This window comes from Schistocerca nitens, chromosome 8 (assembly GCF_023898315.1).
Source record: "Schistocerca nitens isolate TAMUIC-IGC-003100 chromosome 8, iqSchNite1.1, whole genome shotgun sequence".
Classification (NCBI taxonomy): domain Eukaryota; kingdom Metazoa; phylum Arthropoda; class Insecta; order Orthoptera; family Acrididae; genus Schistocerca; species Schistocerca nitens.
Window position 1 is genome coordinate 384,857,752 of NC_064621.1, and position 17,095 is coordinate 384,874,846.

At 39.0% G+C, this 17,095-nt stretch overlaps 1 protein-coding gene across 1 annotated transcript in view; it reads left to right on the top strand.

The window, feature by feature from the left end:
• Positions 1 to 17,095, top strand: part of LOC126198416 (probable E3 ubiquitin-protein ligase HERC1) — a 747,204-nt gene that overhangs the window by 659,589 nt on the left and 70,520 nt on the right. Inside the window, exons 63-65 of the mRNA XM_049934719.1 lie at positions 2,558 to 2,716; positions 3,264 to 3,452; positions 5,572 to 5,799. Coding sequence (XP_049790676.1) covers positions 2,558 to 2,716; positions 3,264 to 3,452; positions 5,572 to 5,799 — 576 coding nt within the window. The remainder of the gene's footprint in view (positions 1 to 2,557; positions 2,717 to 3,263; positions 3,453 to 5,571; positions 5,800 to 17,095) is intronic.

The window sequence follows — 17,095 nt, forward strand, 5'->3', positions numbered from 1 at the left end:
TACAGGGTGCTACCATCTGGAGCCAGATGAACCCAAGTTTTTTAACAAGGTGTTACTCCTCTCCCCTCCTCCTTCCTCATCACTTACGAAATTAGGCCCCGGACTTGCGACTAGCAGTGGTTTTATTTAGGATGAACTTAGAAAATTTAGTTTGGGTCTGGCAAACACAGGAAAATTGTGATTAATTTTTTTATTATTTATTCAAGCCGCAGGTCACACAAATGGTATCATTGGCAGTTTGAGTTTATTACCAAGTTATCAGAATATCTGTTTAAGAAAAAGAGAAGCAGATGTTGAAATCCTAAAAAACCAAAATACAAATAAAATGAACTTCCATAATACACAGCTATACATGCCTGAATATGTTACTGTGTAACTCATCAACTGAAGAGGTCCAGAAATGCTCACAGTGTAAATATGTCTATCCTTTGATTTTTGGAATTGAAGGCTACTGTTAACTATGTAATAATATAAAGTTGGCAACTGTGAAATTCCAAATATAAGATTAAGTACATTCACGATATAAAACTGTGAAAGACAGTCTTCTCACAGTGATAACTAGGAAAAAAATTACTTACTTGCTGGTGTAGATAAGCTGTATGTGTCCCACAAGCAGGATAGATAACACCCATCCGTAGACACGATTTGTGAGTAACTCACTAATATCTGATGGTCATAAGTGTAAACTAACAAGCAGTAGAAAAGGACTGATATCAGGTACTATAAGAAAAGTGTAAGTTGGCATAGACTATAACCTCAGGTATAGGTCCAGTGTGTCTAGCCCTCAACTGGCCTCCTCCTAACCAACACATGGTCATCACTGGCACTGAGGCAGAACCAGCTTTCACCAGAAAACACAACAGATCTGTCATCCTATGAGATCTCGCTTGACACAACTAAAGTCACAGTGGTTGGAGGTCAGTGGAATGCACAATACAGGACATCTGGCTCAGAGCTATTCTTGAAATAACTGATTTGTAACAGTTTGTTGTGTCACTGTGGAGCAAACTGCTGCTAAAAATTGCTGCTGTAGATGCACAACAAAGTGCCAGAGCCACACACCGAACACAATGGTATTCCCTCTTGCAAGTGCCATGTGGCTGCCCAGAACCCAATCCTCTTGTGACCGTACATTCTCATGACTACTGCTGCCAATAATCATGTAAAGTGGCTACATTCTTGCCACGTCTTTCTGCAATACCATGGAAGGAACATCCAGCATCTTGTAGCACTATTACATGATATTGTACAAGCCCAGAGAGGGCCGATAATGGTGTCTTTGTCGCCTTAAAGGCATTCTTCATTAACATCAACTCACCATATCTGTATACGTGCAGATGGATATTTGTGTGTGTGCGAGTGTATACCTGTCCCTTTTTCCCCCTAAGGTAAGTCTTTCCACTCCCGGCACTGGAATGACTCCTTACCCTCTCCCTTAAAACCCACATCCTTTCGCTTTCCCTCTCCTTCCATCTTTCCTGATGAAGCAACCGTGGGTTGTGAAAGCTTGAAAGTTGTGTGTGTGTTTGTGTTTGTTATTGTCTCTATCAACGTACCAACGCTTTCGTTTGGAAGATGCTGTAACTTACCAAACGAGAAGGCTTTGGTATGTTGATAGAGACAATAAAAAACACTCAAACACACACACAAATTTCAAGCTTTCGCAACCCAAGGTTGCTTCATCAGGAAATTATATTTTTCCCACGTGGAATGTTTCCCTCTATTATATGCTGTGATCTCATGAATTGTCTGTAGTTTAGTGATGCTCATAGCTGCTCTTTTTAATAATAACAACTGCTGCCTCATAGCTTTCAGTACCATTTCTTATATGAAGGGGTTGTCACTCATTTAAGGTAGATATCTATGTCTTCATATATATACTACACAGTCCCGTGCACAGTGCGTGATGTAGATTACTTGTGGTGGCAGTAAAACTGTCTAAATACTGGTTCTCTTAGATGAATGAAGAAGCCTTTCATCCATAGTTTCCCACTTAAGTTCCCTGAGCATCTGTTATATCTATATCAACCAGTTATAACTGTAGCAGAATGTCCCTGAATTTTTCCAATATCTACTGTCGTGCCTGCCTAATAAGTACACCAAACGCTGGAACGTTAATAGAGGAGTGTTGCTCTATCAGCTTGAAATTTGTATCATTTCCTTTACCAATACACCAAACTTTCCCAGAACCCTTGCAACAAACGTAAGCACTTTATTCACGAAGATTAGCAAAGTAACTAGGTCACCCACCCAAAGCCACCCACTGACTATGATTGTCATGTGAATAGCCACTGCTCTACAGTTACCTTTGAGTTACAGAATTAGTAGTCTACTGCATAATCATGTTAGGATATGCTGTGGAGCCTTCTAAAGTCTGCAAGATTTAAAAAGTAAAGTAAATAGCTTTATTGAGTAAATGTGTGAGAGCAATATTTGCCCACTGTCATCTTTCCTGTTTATCCTATTGTTCATGTTTTACTGCTAATTGTTGACATTGAGGAATTGTTTCAAGAAAATTGTGTTTTTTAGGTACTAATCAAATGTTATTTTGTTGCAGAAAGTGAAGAATCTCAGCAATATGAGTGTAAAACGAGTTTGCTGTGGCACACAGTTTACAGTCTTTCTCACAGATGAAGGTGGCCTTTACACATGTGGTATGGAACGTTACATAGCTCAACCTGAATCCCATATTCGTGGCCACTGCCAACCACAACGTGTAAGTACCAAGTTTATATATCAGCACAGCATCCTTTGTTTGGTATTGTCATAATAGTTCTATCTGATCAGAGGTTTTTACTACCTATCCTTTTCATAACATAATTTTTATTTAAATCACATTTGCATTACTTTGCTACATATGTTGCATTTTGCTTTCGTCGTAGCAATTGATCCGCTGTACATTCCTCTCCCACTGTTTTCTCCACTCACCCATATCACCCTTATCACTTTTTTTCTGCAGCCCAGAATTCATTATAAGATTTCAGTGTGCAGCCCAGAATTCATTATAAGATTTCAGTGTTATGTTGGCCTTATTTTGGCCTCCCACTCTGGTAAGTAGATGCAGTTTATCTATATGGGTGCTGTTCAGAGTTATGATGTGTTGTGAAAAAATATATGTTAATGAACATATGACAATGATGTGAAATGTTGACAAAATCATGAAAAACAATTAGAACAAAAAGCTGGAATGTTAATTTGTCAAAAAAATCTTGTAATCATATGCTCGTTACTGCTCATTCCTGTGTTTTAATCACATGTTACAGGTTTTGGCTCTCCAGAATCACTCTGTGGAAGATGTTGCAGTAGGTGCAGAGCATGTTCTTGCTTTGACATCAGATGGTGGTGTTTGGGGATGGGGTAACAATAGTGACGGGCAACTCGGTCTTGGACATTTGCTCGTAGTCCGAGAACCCCAAATCATACCATCCCTTAGTGGAAAGGGAATAAAGCAGGTAAACCATAAGACATGTACTGACAGTTTTCAAAGAAACTTTTGCTTGATATGTGTGCATCCAAGTGTAGTGTGACAAGAATGATACTAAAGCACAATTGCCAAACAAACAAATGATATGGAAAACAAAACAAAAGAAAATCTTAAGAGAAAATTAAAATGGCTTTACTCTGAAAATTTGATAGGCTGATGAAATGATTGCTGTGTCCATATTTTTTTGGAATATGAGATGGGTAACTTGACAGTGTGTGTCCGATTTATATGAATCCAAAGAATGTCATAATCTCAACTGGTTCCAATGTGTTTATGAGGTTTTCACTTTTTGCCACCATGATTAACCTGGTCTGTGAAATTTATGAGACCAAAATAAATTTTCACATAAAAATGTCTTTGAGACCTTTGTTGAGCAAGGTTTCATTACCATAAATGTGCATCTCAGTAATGACCCACTCAACACTTGATCGCATGTTAATCCCATCACAAAAAATACTTACACTTTTACAGTTTGTCTTTTCCCAGTGAAATGCTATCTGCATTATGGTCTTGAAAATGTATTTCTTATGGTGTAAATTATGTACATCTGCTCACCAAGTGACAGTAGAACACACACATAAAAGAAGGATGTAATCAGGCAAGATTTTGGAGCCTGCATTTCCTACTTCAGGCAGAAGTGTTGAAGGGGAAGGAAGAGAGGTGAAGGAAAACGTCTGGAGAGGTGTAGTAAAAGGGGTAGATTTCAGAAAGGTCACCCAGAACCACAGATCAAGGGAGACTTACTGCATGGAATGAGAAGAAAAGACTGATTGTTGGGGACTGCATCAGAAAACCTGAGGTTTTCAAATCTCATCCAATGCATATGGTAAGTCTCCCCTGACCTGTGGTTCTGAGTGACTTTCCCGAAATCTACCCCTTTTTCTGAACCTCTCCAGTGCTTTTCCTTCACCCCTCTTCCTTTCCCTACAACCCTTATGCCTGAAGAAGGAACCACTGTCTCCAAAAGCTTGCATAATTACAACCTTCTTTTGTGTGTGTGTTCTGCTGCTGCTTAGTACATAGATTTTTCAGCTATCTAATTAAATTATTTTGTTAAAAATTGATTGTTTTCATTGTTAAATTATATGCAATGGTATACAGCCAGTCCCAAAACTGAATAATACATTAAATCCACCAAGGGAATATTCTTTCCTTAACACAGTAGTATACAGCAGTTGAATACTTGAATCAATATCTTCACTGGGTTTATGATTTTCTTAAATCATGTTATACCAAGGCTAGTGCTTTCACTATGCCAGTTTCTCCTAATCTTTCCAGGTGTTATCTACTTCTTTTTCACTCTCACTAACTCCAAGAGACTCTTCCCACATCCCCTCCTCACTTGTAGACACTATCAATTGATTTCAGTTTCTCCTGTTGTCAATATTTAATTTTATTTTTATCCTTTCTCTCCACTAATACTTTCTTCTTTCCTCTTCTTTTATTCTCTCTTCATGGGTCTCATTTGCTCTTCTTTTTCTCTAGTATCCCTTTTCTCATGTCAGCTGACTTCCCTCTATTGTCACTTCAAATATTTCCAGATTTTCAGACCTATGTTGCTGCTGGTTCATTGTTGACTTTCATTACTGTGATTACCTTGACTTTGAGGTTTGTGTAACTTTACTAGCTGATCATGGCAAAGTTTCGTTTCCTCCAAGAATTTTATTTCTTTTTGCCTTCCAATTTTTTCTTCGTTTGATGGAGTTGCCAATTAGCTGTCACCGAGTTGTCCTTGAGTGTACTGGCTGTTCTTGGGCACTGTTTCCATGTTCAGTAAAACATTTGTGATAAGTTTTCAGTGTACAAATGGACAAAATTAGTACCTTAAAAGAGTACTGAAACCATCAAATTTAAATCTGTGTTACAGTTCCATTACAGTTATCATATTATTGTTCCATATTTCATCCTTTTGCTGTTAATTACTGACTTAATGTTTGACTCACTTAGTAAATAATAAAATTTGAATTTTGAATCAAATATTACAACCTACATATCAGATATTACTTTGATAGATTGCTTTTTCCAAGTGTTATGACACTGCATTGCAGTATTACTGGCCCATATTTTTGTTCTTTCTCATCTTCCAGATTTCAACTGGACGTGCGCATAGTGCAGCTTGGACATCTCCTCCTGTGCCAAGGAGAACACCAGGCACAACTATTCCGCTACAGTTTGGGTTACCAGCTCTAGTACCAGCACAATATGGTCATCTTCAGGGTATATCAATAAAGGCACTGCAGAGCCGGCTAAAGCTTTTGTATCGCTTTTCAGACATGTTGTATTCTTGCTGGCGACTATTGCCTCTGTGCCCTCAGGTACTCTTGAGTTCATCAATTGTATTTACATAAATTTATTGAACTAAATGTTCTTGTCTCAACTGAAATAAAATAAGGTAAATGACATATTTCTTGGAAACTGTTAACATTCATCTGCTGTACTTATTACATATGTTGCTCTTATAGTGTCTGTTTAAAATATCAGGGGATTAACCTTATCAGAAGACATTCACTTGAGAGAAGTGTAAAAATACAGGGAGACAGAACAAATACCAATACTTTACTTCAGAAATGAAGTTGCAGTACTACCAATACACATGTCTGAAATTAAAAAGTAGAAAAAGTCTAAAACGTCTTTCAGAACTTTTGCTTTCTCAGGATTGAAAGAGTGGCAGGTTTTGAAACGTTAGAAAGGACAGTGGTTGTATGGACAAGGTTCTGGGGTATGAGTGATCTGCTCCACCTTTCCATACAGCTCTGATGAAGGATCTAATAATTCTAAAAGCTAGGTTTAAATATCTCGGATGGCATTTTTGGTATCTGACCTGTTGAAGGTAAATTGTGACCAGAAAATTAACTTCATACACTATATGATCAAAAGAATCGAACACCTGTTAAAGTGCATATTAATAGGGGGTGCATATTAATAGGGGGTGTTTTAACCCTTCACGTTTTTGATGGCTTGAACTCTGCTGGTGACATTTTCAGTAAGGCATCTGAATGCCTTTGGAGAAAGGCAGCCCATGCTCCTTCAAGAGCAGAAACCAGAGGTGATGGTGATGTAGGCCACTGAAGTCTGGAGGAAAGTTATTGTCCTGACTCATCCTAAAAGTCTTTCACTGAGTACAGGCTATGACATTGAGCAGGCCAGTCAGTTTCAGGAATGTTATTGCCTGACAGGTGCTACTTTATCACAAGGTATATTGTTTTGCTGCTATAGTATCCTTCTCTAAACTGTTCCTTTACCATGCGCAGCACACAGCAGTGCATTTAACGTTTTCTTAAGTGCAATGAAGTGACCACAGAAACGCAATGAAAGGTCCACACCCTAACCATGATGAAAGCCCCATATTCTAGCACCACCTCATCTGTGATTCACTGTTGGCGCTGTACATGATGGCAGGTAATGTTCTCCAGGCATTCGTCAACCAAACCCTTCCACTGGGTTACCACAGGGTATAGTGAGTCATCACTCACTTCCATTCGTCCACTGTCCAGTGGTGTCGTTTTTTACACCACGTCAAACATCACGTAGCATTGACTACAAAACTGTGTGACTGCTCTACTACTGAACCCCATTCTTTTCAACAGCCTACACACAGTAAATGTGTTAGCTGGATTGCTGGTTGCACTTTTAAGCTGATGATTGATTTATTTAACTGATTCATGCAATTTTTTACAACAAACCTCCGCAATACTCAGCCGTCCCTGTCCATCAGTACATGGGGTCTGCTTAGTCTTGGTATAGTTGTGGCTGTCGTTCGTATTTCCACTTCACGGTCACATCACTGACACAAGTGCAGCTTTAGAGGAGTTTAAATATCCCAGATCTGTTTGTTAATCAGGTGATGTCCAATGACAAGTCAGAATTCAAAGTCACTGAACTCTCCTGACTGACCCACTCTGCAGTTACTGCTTTTCTACTGACAATGCAATACTCCCCTTCTCCTTTTATATTGGTGTTGTACTAGGTGCCCCTAGGCCCTATTCGAAGTAATTTTTTTATTATTATTATTTCAATTTTTCAGAGAGTTGCCTATTTTGACTGTCACCTTTGGGCTGATGTGACAACAATTGACTGAATAGGCCGAGTCGTCGTCAGTAAAGCCACCTTTCCAATAAAATCGTGTCACAAGGTCATGTGACTAGTGAGACTGGAGGCTCTTGGAGCCAAGACTGTAAAAAACTCTCTCTCCTGTCCTGAGCCGCTGCTTAGAGGAGACACTATATGGCCCTAGTTCCTTCGTCTTTGCATTTCTCTTGTCCTTTGAGAGGGTCTGGGGTACTGGACTTTTCCTCTCTTGTCCTCCTGACAGTCCTCGCCATGTAGTCCCCATGAACAAAGAAACCAATATGGTTTCTTTTTATAAACCTGGGCACCTTATTTTAATAGCAAGCCCACCTCACTTTCCAATCCTGACTACACCTACAACAGTGTGTACAGTGTGTCCACCTCGAGTGACATCTAGTGGTCACTTCCATGTTACAAAGGGATGTCTGAATACTTTCCATCAAGTATTGTGTGTTACATGTACTACTTACGTAAACTAGTATTAGTCCACACATTTTTTATACTCAGAGCTTATCTACACTTATAATAGCATGTCAGTAAAGGGCAAAATGTCTTTTTTGACTTTCATCAAGCATGTAGATGTAGAAAAAGGGCTGTTTTGATAGAAGAGCAGATCACACATAGTAGTTAGTACAGTAACAATATATGTGATTTTCTAATTGATCATGTTATGTATTCACAGTATTTACTATGATGTGGAACAAATCAACAAGTTTTATTTTTTCAGTGAATGTATGACTGCATACCGACAAGTTATTTAAGGGATATGGTTTTAAAATTTTAGGTTATACTTAATTTATGTGTATAACAATGAAAATAATTTTTGACAGTATAATTTAATTGTATAGATAAAAAATCTGCTCAGCAACCAGTGGCAGGAGAATATACATATAAAAAAAGGTTTTACATATGCAAGCTTTTGGAGTCAGTGCTTCCTTCTTCAGGCAGAAGGACTGAAAAGGAAGGAACAGGGCTAAAGGCAAAGGACTGAAGAGGTTTAGGAAAAGGGGTAGAGTTCAGAAAAGTCATCCAGAATCCTAGGTCACAGGAGACATACCAGATGATATGAGAAGTCTATCCTTTCCATCCTGTCTGCTAAGTCTCCCCTGACTTCGGCTTCTGGGTGACTTTTCCAAACTCACTCCTTTTCCTAAACCTCTCCAGTGTTTTTTTCTTCACCCCTTCACCAAGAGAGAGGGGTAGTGCTTCGAAAAGTGACCCAGAATGCCACATCAGGGAAGACATATCAGGTAGGATGATAAGTCTTTCCTTCTCATCCTGTTCAGCAAGTCTCACTTGACCTGGGGTTCTGGGTGACTTATCTGAACTCTACCCATTTTCCGAAATCTCTCCAGTCCTTTTCCTTCTCCCCTCTTCCTTCTGCTTCAGCCCTCCTTCCAGAAGAAGGAGCCACTGACTCCAAAAGCTTGCACACATAAAACTTTTTTTTACATATATGTGTTCTGCTGTACCAGTGGGTGAGTAGACTTTTTATCTATCCATGTACATTAATTTATATCTAAAGCAAGTAGTTTAATTTTCTCCATAGGGAGAACTTACTGTCCTTGTAACAGTTACTTCTCCAACACATTTCTTATACCCCACATTGTAATGTTCCACCACATTACCACAGCAGACAGCTAGATAAGCCAAGACAAAATGGCACAGAACTTATATTTTTCAGTTAATGAAAAGGGTTATTCGAGATTCAAATGACCAAATATTGCCATCTGGTATTTTCTACAACTTGTCAAAAGCATTTTATGGTGCAGGTCATCATATACTTCTAGAGAAGCTCAGATATTACCATATAAAAGATCTTGCTGGTAAGTAGTTTTCATGCTATCTAACTAAAAGGATGCAGAATGCTGCATTAAGAAACTCAGGAAGTGTACACAGTGGGACAGCATCATCAGAATGGGAAATAATCACTTCAGTTGTATCACAAGGGTTTTCAGTGTCCGCTTTCTTGTTCTTGTTATATATAAATCACCTTTTATCAAATATTTTAGAAACGGAAATATTTCTATGTGCTGACACTGCAAGAGTTATAATCAAGCCTAATAGAGTAACTTCAGTAATTGAAAGTGTAGATAATATTTTCTTGGAAATTAATGACTAGTTCTCTGCAAATGGACTGGCTTTGATTTTATTTTATTTTTATTTTTTTAAATGGTTGTTGTTGTTGTTGTTGTTGTTGTTGTGGTCTTCAGTCCTGAGACTGGTTTGATGCAGCTCTCCATGCTACTCTATCCTGTGCAAGCTTCTTCATCTCCCAGTACCTACTGCAACCTACATCCTTCTGAATCTGCTTAATGTATTCATCTCTTGGTCTCCCTCTACGATTTTTACCCTCCACGCTGCCCTCCAATACTAAATTGGTGATCCCTTGATGCCTCAGAACATGTCCTACCAACCGATCCCGTCTTCTGGTCAAGTTGTGCCACAAACTTCTCTTCTCCCCAATCCTATTCAATACTTCCTCATTAGTTATGTGATCTACCCATCTAATCTTCAGCATTCTTCTGTAGCACCACATTTCGAAAGCTTCTATTCTCTTCTTGTCCAAACTATTTATCGTCCATGTTTCACTTCCATACATGGCTACACTCCATACAAATACTTTCAGAAAAGACTTCCTGACACTTAAATCTATACTCGATGTAAACAAATTTCTCTTCTTCAGAAACACTTTCCTTGCCATTGCCAGTCTACATTTTATATCCTCTCTACTTCGACCATCATCAGTTACTTTGCTCCCCAAATAGCAAAACTCCTTTACTACTTTAAGTGTCTCATTTCCTAATCTAATTCCCTCAGCATCACCCGACTTAATTCGACTACATTCCATTATCCTCGTTTTGCTTTTGTTGATGTTCATCTTATATACTCCTTTCAAGACGCTATCCATTCCGTTCAACTGCTCTTCCAAGTCCTTTGCTGTCTCTGACAGAATTACAATGTCATCAGCGAACCTCAAAGTTTTTATTTCTTCTCCATGGATTTTAATACCTACTCCGAATTTTTCTTTTGTTTTCTTTACTGCTTGCTCAATATACAGATTGAATAACATCAGGGAGAGGCTACAACCCTGTCTTACTCCCTTCCCAACAACTGCTTCCCTTTCATGTTCCTCGACTCTTATAATTGCCATCTGGTTTCTGTACAAATTGTAAATAGCCTTTCGCTCCCTGTATTTTAACCCTGCCACCTTCAGAATCTGATAGAGAGTATTCCAGTCAACATTGTCAAAAGCTTTCTCTAAGTCTACAAATGCTAGAAACGTAGGTTTGCCTTTCCTTAATCTTTCTTCTAAGATAAGTCGTAAGGTCAGTATTGCCTCACGTGAGCCAGTATTTCTACGGAATCCAAACTGATCTTCCCCGAGGTCGGCTTCTACTAGTTTTTCCATTCGTCTGTAAAGAATTCGTGTTAGTATTTTGCAGCTGTGACTTATTAAACTGACTGTTCGGTAATTTTCACATCTGTCAACACCTGCTTTCTTTGGGATTGGAATTATTATATTCTTGTTGAAGTCTGAGGGTATTACGCCTGTTTCATACATCTTGCTCACCAGATGGTAGAGTTTTGTCAGGACTGGCTCTCCCAAGGCCGTCAGTAGTTCCAATGGAATGTTGTCTACTCCGGGGGCCTTGTTGCGACTCAGGTCTTTCAGTGCTCTGTCAAACTCTTCACGCAGTATCGTATCTCCCATTTCATCTTCATCTACATCCTCTTCCATTTCCATAATATTGTCCTCAAGTACATCGCCCTTGTATAGACCCTCTATATACTCCTTCCACCTTTCTGCTTTCCCTTCTTTGCTTAGAACTGGGTTTCCATCTGAGCTCTTGATGTTCATACAAGTGGTTCTCTTATCTCCAAAGGTCTCTTTAATTTTTCTGTAGGCAGTATCTATCTTACCCCTAGTGAGATAAGCCTCTACATCCTTACATTTGTCCTCTAGCCATCCCTGCTTAGCCATTTTGCACTTCCTGTGAATCTCATTTTTGAGACGTTTGTATTCCTTTTTGCCTGCTTCATTTACTGCATTTTTATATGTTCTACTTTCATCAATTAAATTCAATATTTCTTCTGTTACCCAAGGATTTCTACTAGCCCTCATCTTTTTACCTACTTGATCCTCTGCTGCCTTCATCCCTCAAAGTTACCCATTCTTCTTCTACAGTATTTCTTTCCCCCATTCCTGTCAATTGTTCCCTTATGCTCTCCCTGAAACTCTCTACAACCTCTGGTTCTTTCAGTTTATCCAGGTCCCATCTCCTTAAGTTCCCACCTTTTTGCAGTTTCTTCAGTTTTAATCTACAGGTCATAACCAATAGATTGTGGTCAGAGTCCACATCTGCCTCTGGAAATGCCTTACAATTTGAAACCTGGTTCCTAAATCTCTGTCTTACCATTATATAATCTATCTGATACCTTTTAGTATCTCCAGGGTTCTTCCATGTATACAGCCTTCTTTCATGATTCTTAAACCAAGTGTTAGCTATGATTAAGTTATGCTCTGTGCAAAATTCTACCAGACGGCTTCCTCTTTCATTTCTCTCCCCCAATCCATGTTCACCCACTACGTTTCCTTCTCTCCCTTTTCCTACTCTCAAATTCCAGTCACCCATGACTATTAAATTTTCGTCACCCTTCACTATCTGAATAATTTCTTTTATCTCATCATACATTTCTTCAATTTCTTCGTCATCTGCAGAGCTAGTTGGCATATAAACTTGTACTACTGTAGTAGGCGTGGGCTTCGTATCTATCTTGGCCACAATAATGCGTTCACTATGCTGTTTGTAGTAGCTTACCCGCATTCCTATTTTCCTATTCATTATTAAACCTACTCCTGCATTACCCCTATTTGATTTTGTATTTATAACCCTGTAGTCACCTGACCAGAAGTCTTGTTCCTCCTGCCACGGAACTTCACTAATTCCCACTATATCTAACTTTAACCTATCCATTTCCCTTTTTACATTTTCTAACCTACCTGCCCGATTAAGTGATCTGACATTCCACGCTCCGATCCGTAGAACGCCAGTTTTCTTTCTCCTGATAACGACATCCTCTTGAGTAGTCCCCGCCCAGAGATCCGAATGGGGGACTATTTTACCTCCTGAATATTTTACCCAAGAGGACGCCATCATCATTTAATCATACAGTAAAGCTGCATGCCCTCGGGAAAAATTACGGCCGTAGTTTCCCCTTGCTTTCAGCCGTTCGCAGTACCAGCACAGCAAGGCCGTTTTGATTATTGTTACAAGGCCAGATCAGTCAATCATCCAGACTGTTGCCCTTGCAACTACTGAAAAGGCTGCTGCCCCTTTTCAAGAACCACACGTTTGTCTGGCCTCTCAACAGATACCCCTCCGTTGTGGTTGCACCTACGGTAAGGCTATCTGTATCGCTGAGGCACGCAAGCCTCCCCACCAACGGCAAGGTCCATGGTTCATGGGGGGAGGTTTTAAATGGTACATGTTTAGAAATAAGCTTGAGGGTAAATCAATACATGAAATATTCTAAATTTCAAGTGTTTGTACTGATGATAACCTGAACTGCATGTCACATGTTACAGATCTTTTGAAATGTCTGAGCTCTTAACTTTTTCATTGTGGATAATATCAGATTTTAGAGATGAAAGTGCCAAAAATTTAACTTATGTTTCCTATTTGCATTTATTAATGTGTTATGACATTATATTGAGGGCTCACACATCAGTGAAGGAAAAAGTGTATATTACACAGAAGCATGTAATAAGGATTCTAGAACCTCTCATGGACAGCTGTTCAAACATTTGGGCACATGGACAACAGCCTTACAGTATATTTTCTTCCTTATGAAAGTTGGTGTCGACAATCAATCAATTTGAAACCAAATGGACCATTTGTTAATATAATACTAGAAGGAGAAATGGTTTAAACTTTCCGTCACACAACCTTATTGTGTCACAGAAGTTGTAGGATACTCTTCACATAAATATTGGGCCTGTGATGTAAAGAATTTAACAGATAATTTTATTAACTTCAAATAGAAACTGAAATTGTAGGTGTTTACAACTCCTTTTACCACATAGAAGAATTTCTGAATATGTAGTGTTTAAGAGAGGGGGACAGAGAGAATAAACATAGTGAAGTAATTAATATAAATCACTATATGTATGGGGGGAGACAAAATTTAACTCATTATGTGAATGGGCAGCTTGTTGCCATTGTTTTTGCTGATAGAATGCACTGTAATTGTAATGGAAACATCACAGTTATGATCCATGGAACAAGCAAATAACTAACAAACAATGATAAAATTGAGTATAATACAGTAATTTGTTTTTGGCCAATCCAGATGACTTAAGATTATGTTGAACATGTTGTACTGCATGACCAAGGGATCTGAGAGCCAGCTCTATATTACATGGTTTATTTTGATCCTCCCATTTGATATTAGTTCCCCTGAACTCCAGAGGTAGGAAATTGGTTTCCAGCACATCTTTGCATTCTGATATCCTCCTGGATTTTAATCACCTTAACACAGTCCTCCGTTTCTTCATCATCACCATTTCATTTTATTTTATATATATATTGTTTATTTATTTTATTTCCCTATTTCCTTTCTATTTTTTTTTTAATTGTCTTCATTCCTGATGCCCCCCCCCTACTAAAAAAAGGAAAAAGAAAAGAAAAACAACTCTTCATCACCTGCCTGTGCTTTTAATCTCTACCTCTATCCTATACCTAGGAGTACATCTTCATGTCTTCATTCCATCAGTAATATATTGTACACATTAGTAAGGGAATTCTTGCACTTTAGGGTCTTTGATTTCTTTCCAAATGTCCTCTCATTTTTCTGATTTGTGATTCTTCCTTTCGTCTTGATATTACTCCATTATTTTCACACTAAGCTTCAATATTATCACAGCAAATAATAGTGTTTTTTGCCCATTGCTGGCTGGAAGGAACCTACTTTTTGTTAACATTAAGAGTCTATTCGAACATAATGTAACACTTTCACAGTTAGGCTCTCCTTCTGTGCTTGTCCTGAAATTGCTGCATGGTGACTCTGGAAATCACCCAAGATTTGCCTAATAGACGCCTATGCCTTTTCTTTTCATGGAAGGCATCTGAATATGAGGGCATCCAAATATCTTTGGCATCAACTGGAAATTGAAGGTTAGAAAATTCGGATAATGATCCACTTGTAAATGTTCATAAGAACCACCACAGCTGTGTTGAGGTACATTTATTATATCGTGAACAGTTTTGTTCAGTGAGCATCATCAGGTGACACTGCCAGTAGTCCTCATAACAAATTCTCACGGAGTTGTATCAATACTGTTATAATGAAACCTTTGCTCCTTGAGCCAGTGTAGATGAAAAACTATTTGCTGTATGGGTACCCAACATTAGAGGAATGATGTTTAGAGTATATGTTTCAGGCTTTGCATTGTTGGTAGTGTTAGTGTCATGACTTGCCGTTAGGCTACAGTACTGGAATGGCAACTTAGGGTAGAAACACAAGCAACAGTGAGCATTATAGTTGCAGCCAGTCAACATGGTCTGGACAAGATGAGCAGGCCTATACTCATAAATCTGTTTCATCAAAGTAACAGCAATAGTGCTGCTGCTCTTTGAGAGTGTAGAGGCATTAGAGGAACACAGAGAGGTCCTTCTTCCACATTGGGGTTGAAGAGCATGATTCAGAAGTTTGAATTAACTGACAATTTGGGAATTGCTCCTAAGAGAGGCTGATGGCCAGTTATGTCACAAATTGGCAAAGAAGTTCTGTTTCCATGGTTGGGAATGCTGTATGCAGTGTGTGATCTTCAAGCAGTGCTGCGTCATGACAGCTGAACGTTCCATAGTCCATCATTTGAAAAGTGCTGCGAACAATAAGTTGTGAATCTGTAACCATACAAACTACCAGGCTGCTGTGGATGCGGATGGTCACCACACTTAGCAGCATTTGTAAACCAAAATGTAAACATGGCATGCAATTAACAGATGTTGGCCTCTCATGTGGAAATTAAAATGTGTTTCTTTTTATGGTTTATTCATTATTTCACTTCTGCATGTTCTTACAAGTGTTTCTACAAAGTTTCGTGTCCTATGATTATTCCTTTTGCATGAGGACCCTCTTAAGTACAAAAGTTGAATTATAGCCACCCTGTATAATATGTTGAGTAATAAAAAATCTACTCACCAAGTGGTGGCAGGAGAAAATACATGTAGAAGTTAAGGAAATGTGCAAACTTCTGGAGCCAGTGATTGCTTCTTCTGAAGGATGGTCCAAAGGGGAGGAAGACGAATGAAGGAAAAGGACTGGCAAGGGTTAGGAAAAGGGGAGAATTTCAAAAACGTCTGCCAGAACCCCAGGTCAGAGGAGACTTACCAGATGAAATTGGAAAACTTGAGAGCTTGAAGGAGGAAGATAGGGTAATAAGCAAGACAAAGATTACTGATAAAACACCGTGCAAGATTTAATAAGAACAGAAAGTTACATGCATTATATGTGATAGGCAGGTGTGGGGAAAAGTTAGACAGTTCAGAAAATAAAAAATAAAGAAAACGAAAAGGTAGCGAAGAAAAGGAATAGTTACTGGAAAGAAATGCTGAAATTGAAGAAAGTAACGTAAATTACGGCCAGGTGGGTGGTGGTACCACTGACATGTTCAAACGTGTGGTGAAAACAGGCACTGAGGTCACAACTGTTATGTTGTAAAGCATGCTCTGCAACAGAATATTGTGTGTTACTAGTATACACCCTCTGCCTATGCCCATTCCTCCGAAATGACAATTTGGTGTAGTCATACCAATGTAAAAGACGGTGCAGCATTTACATAACAGTTGGTACATGACTTGCGACATTTCACAGGTGCCTCCCCCTTTCGTAGTACATCTTTTGCCAGGTACAGGGCTGGAATAGTTGGTGGTAAGAGGGTCCATGGGACAAGCTATACAGCAGGGATGGTACCCAGGAAGGAGCCATAGGTTAGTGTTGGAAGTCATAGCCTTGTCAAAGTAACTGATTAATACAGTCAAGACCAAGATAGTACTGAGTGACAAGAGGTGTACTCCTAAGTTGTTTTCTGGAGGGATAAGCAGTACAATGGTTGGATGTGATGGCCTGGGAAATCTGCTTTTGAACTAGGCTAGTGGGGTAATTATGTTGTGAAGGCTTAGGTGATAATGGTAGTCTATTGCTCCAAAGAGTCTGCATCTGAACACATATGTTTGCCTTGAATACCAAAGCTGTATGGAAGGGAATGTTTGACAAGAAAAGGATGGCAATTATCAGAATCTTAGTACTGTAATGTGAGAAAGAAATATTAGCTGAATCTCAGTGAGGATGAGTCCAACGACAAGGAAAGTGGCATGGGATTTAGAATAGGACCATGTAAAATTTAATTTGGAGGATGTATTTAGAGATTCCAAAAATTCTAACAGGTCAGCCTCACCATGTGTCCATATGGCACAGACATCATTAATGTATGTAAAGGGGACTAGGAGCTGAAGGTTACTGGATCACAGGAAATCC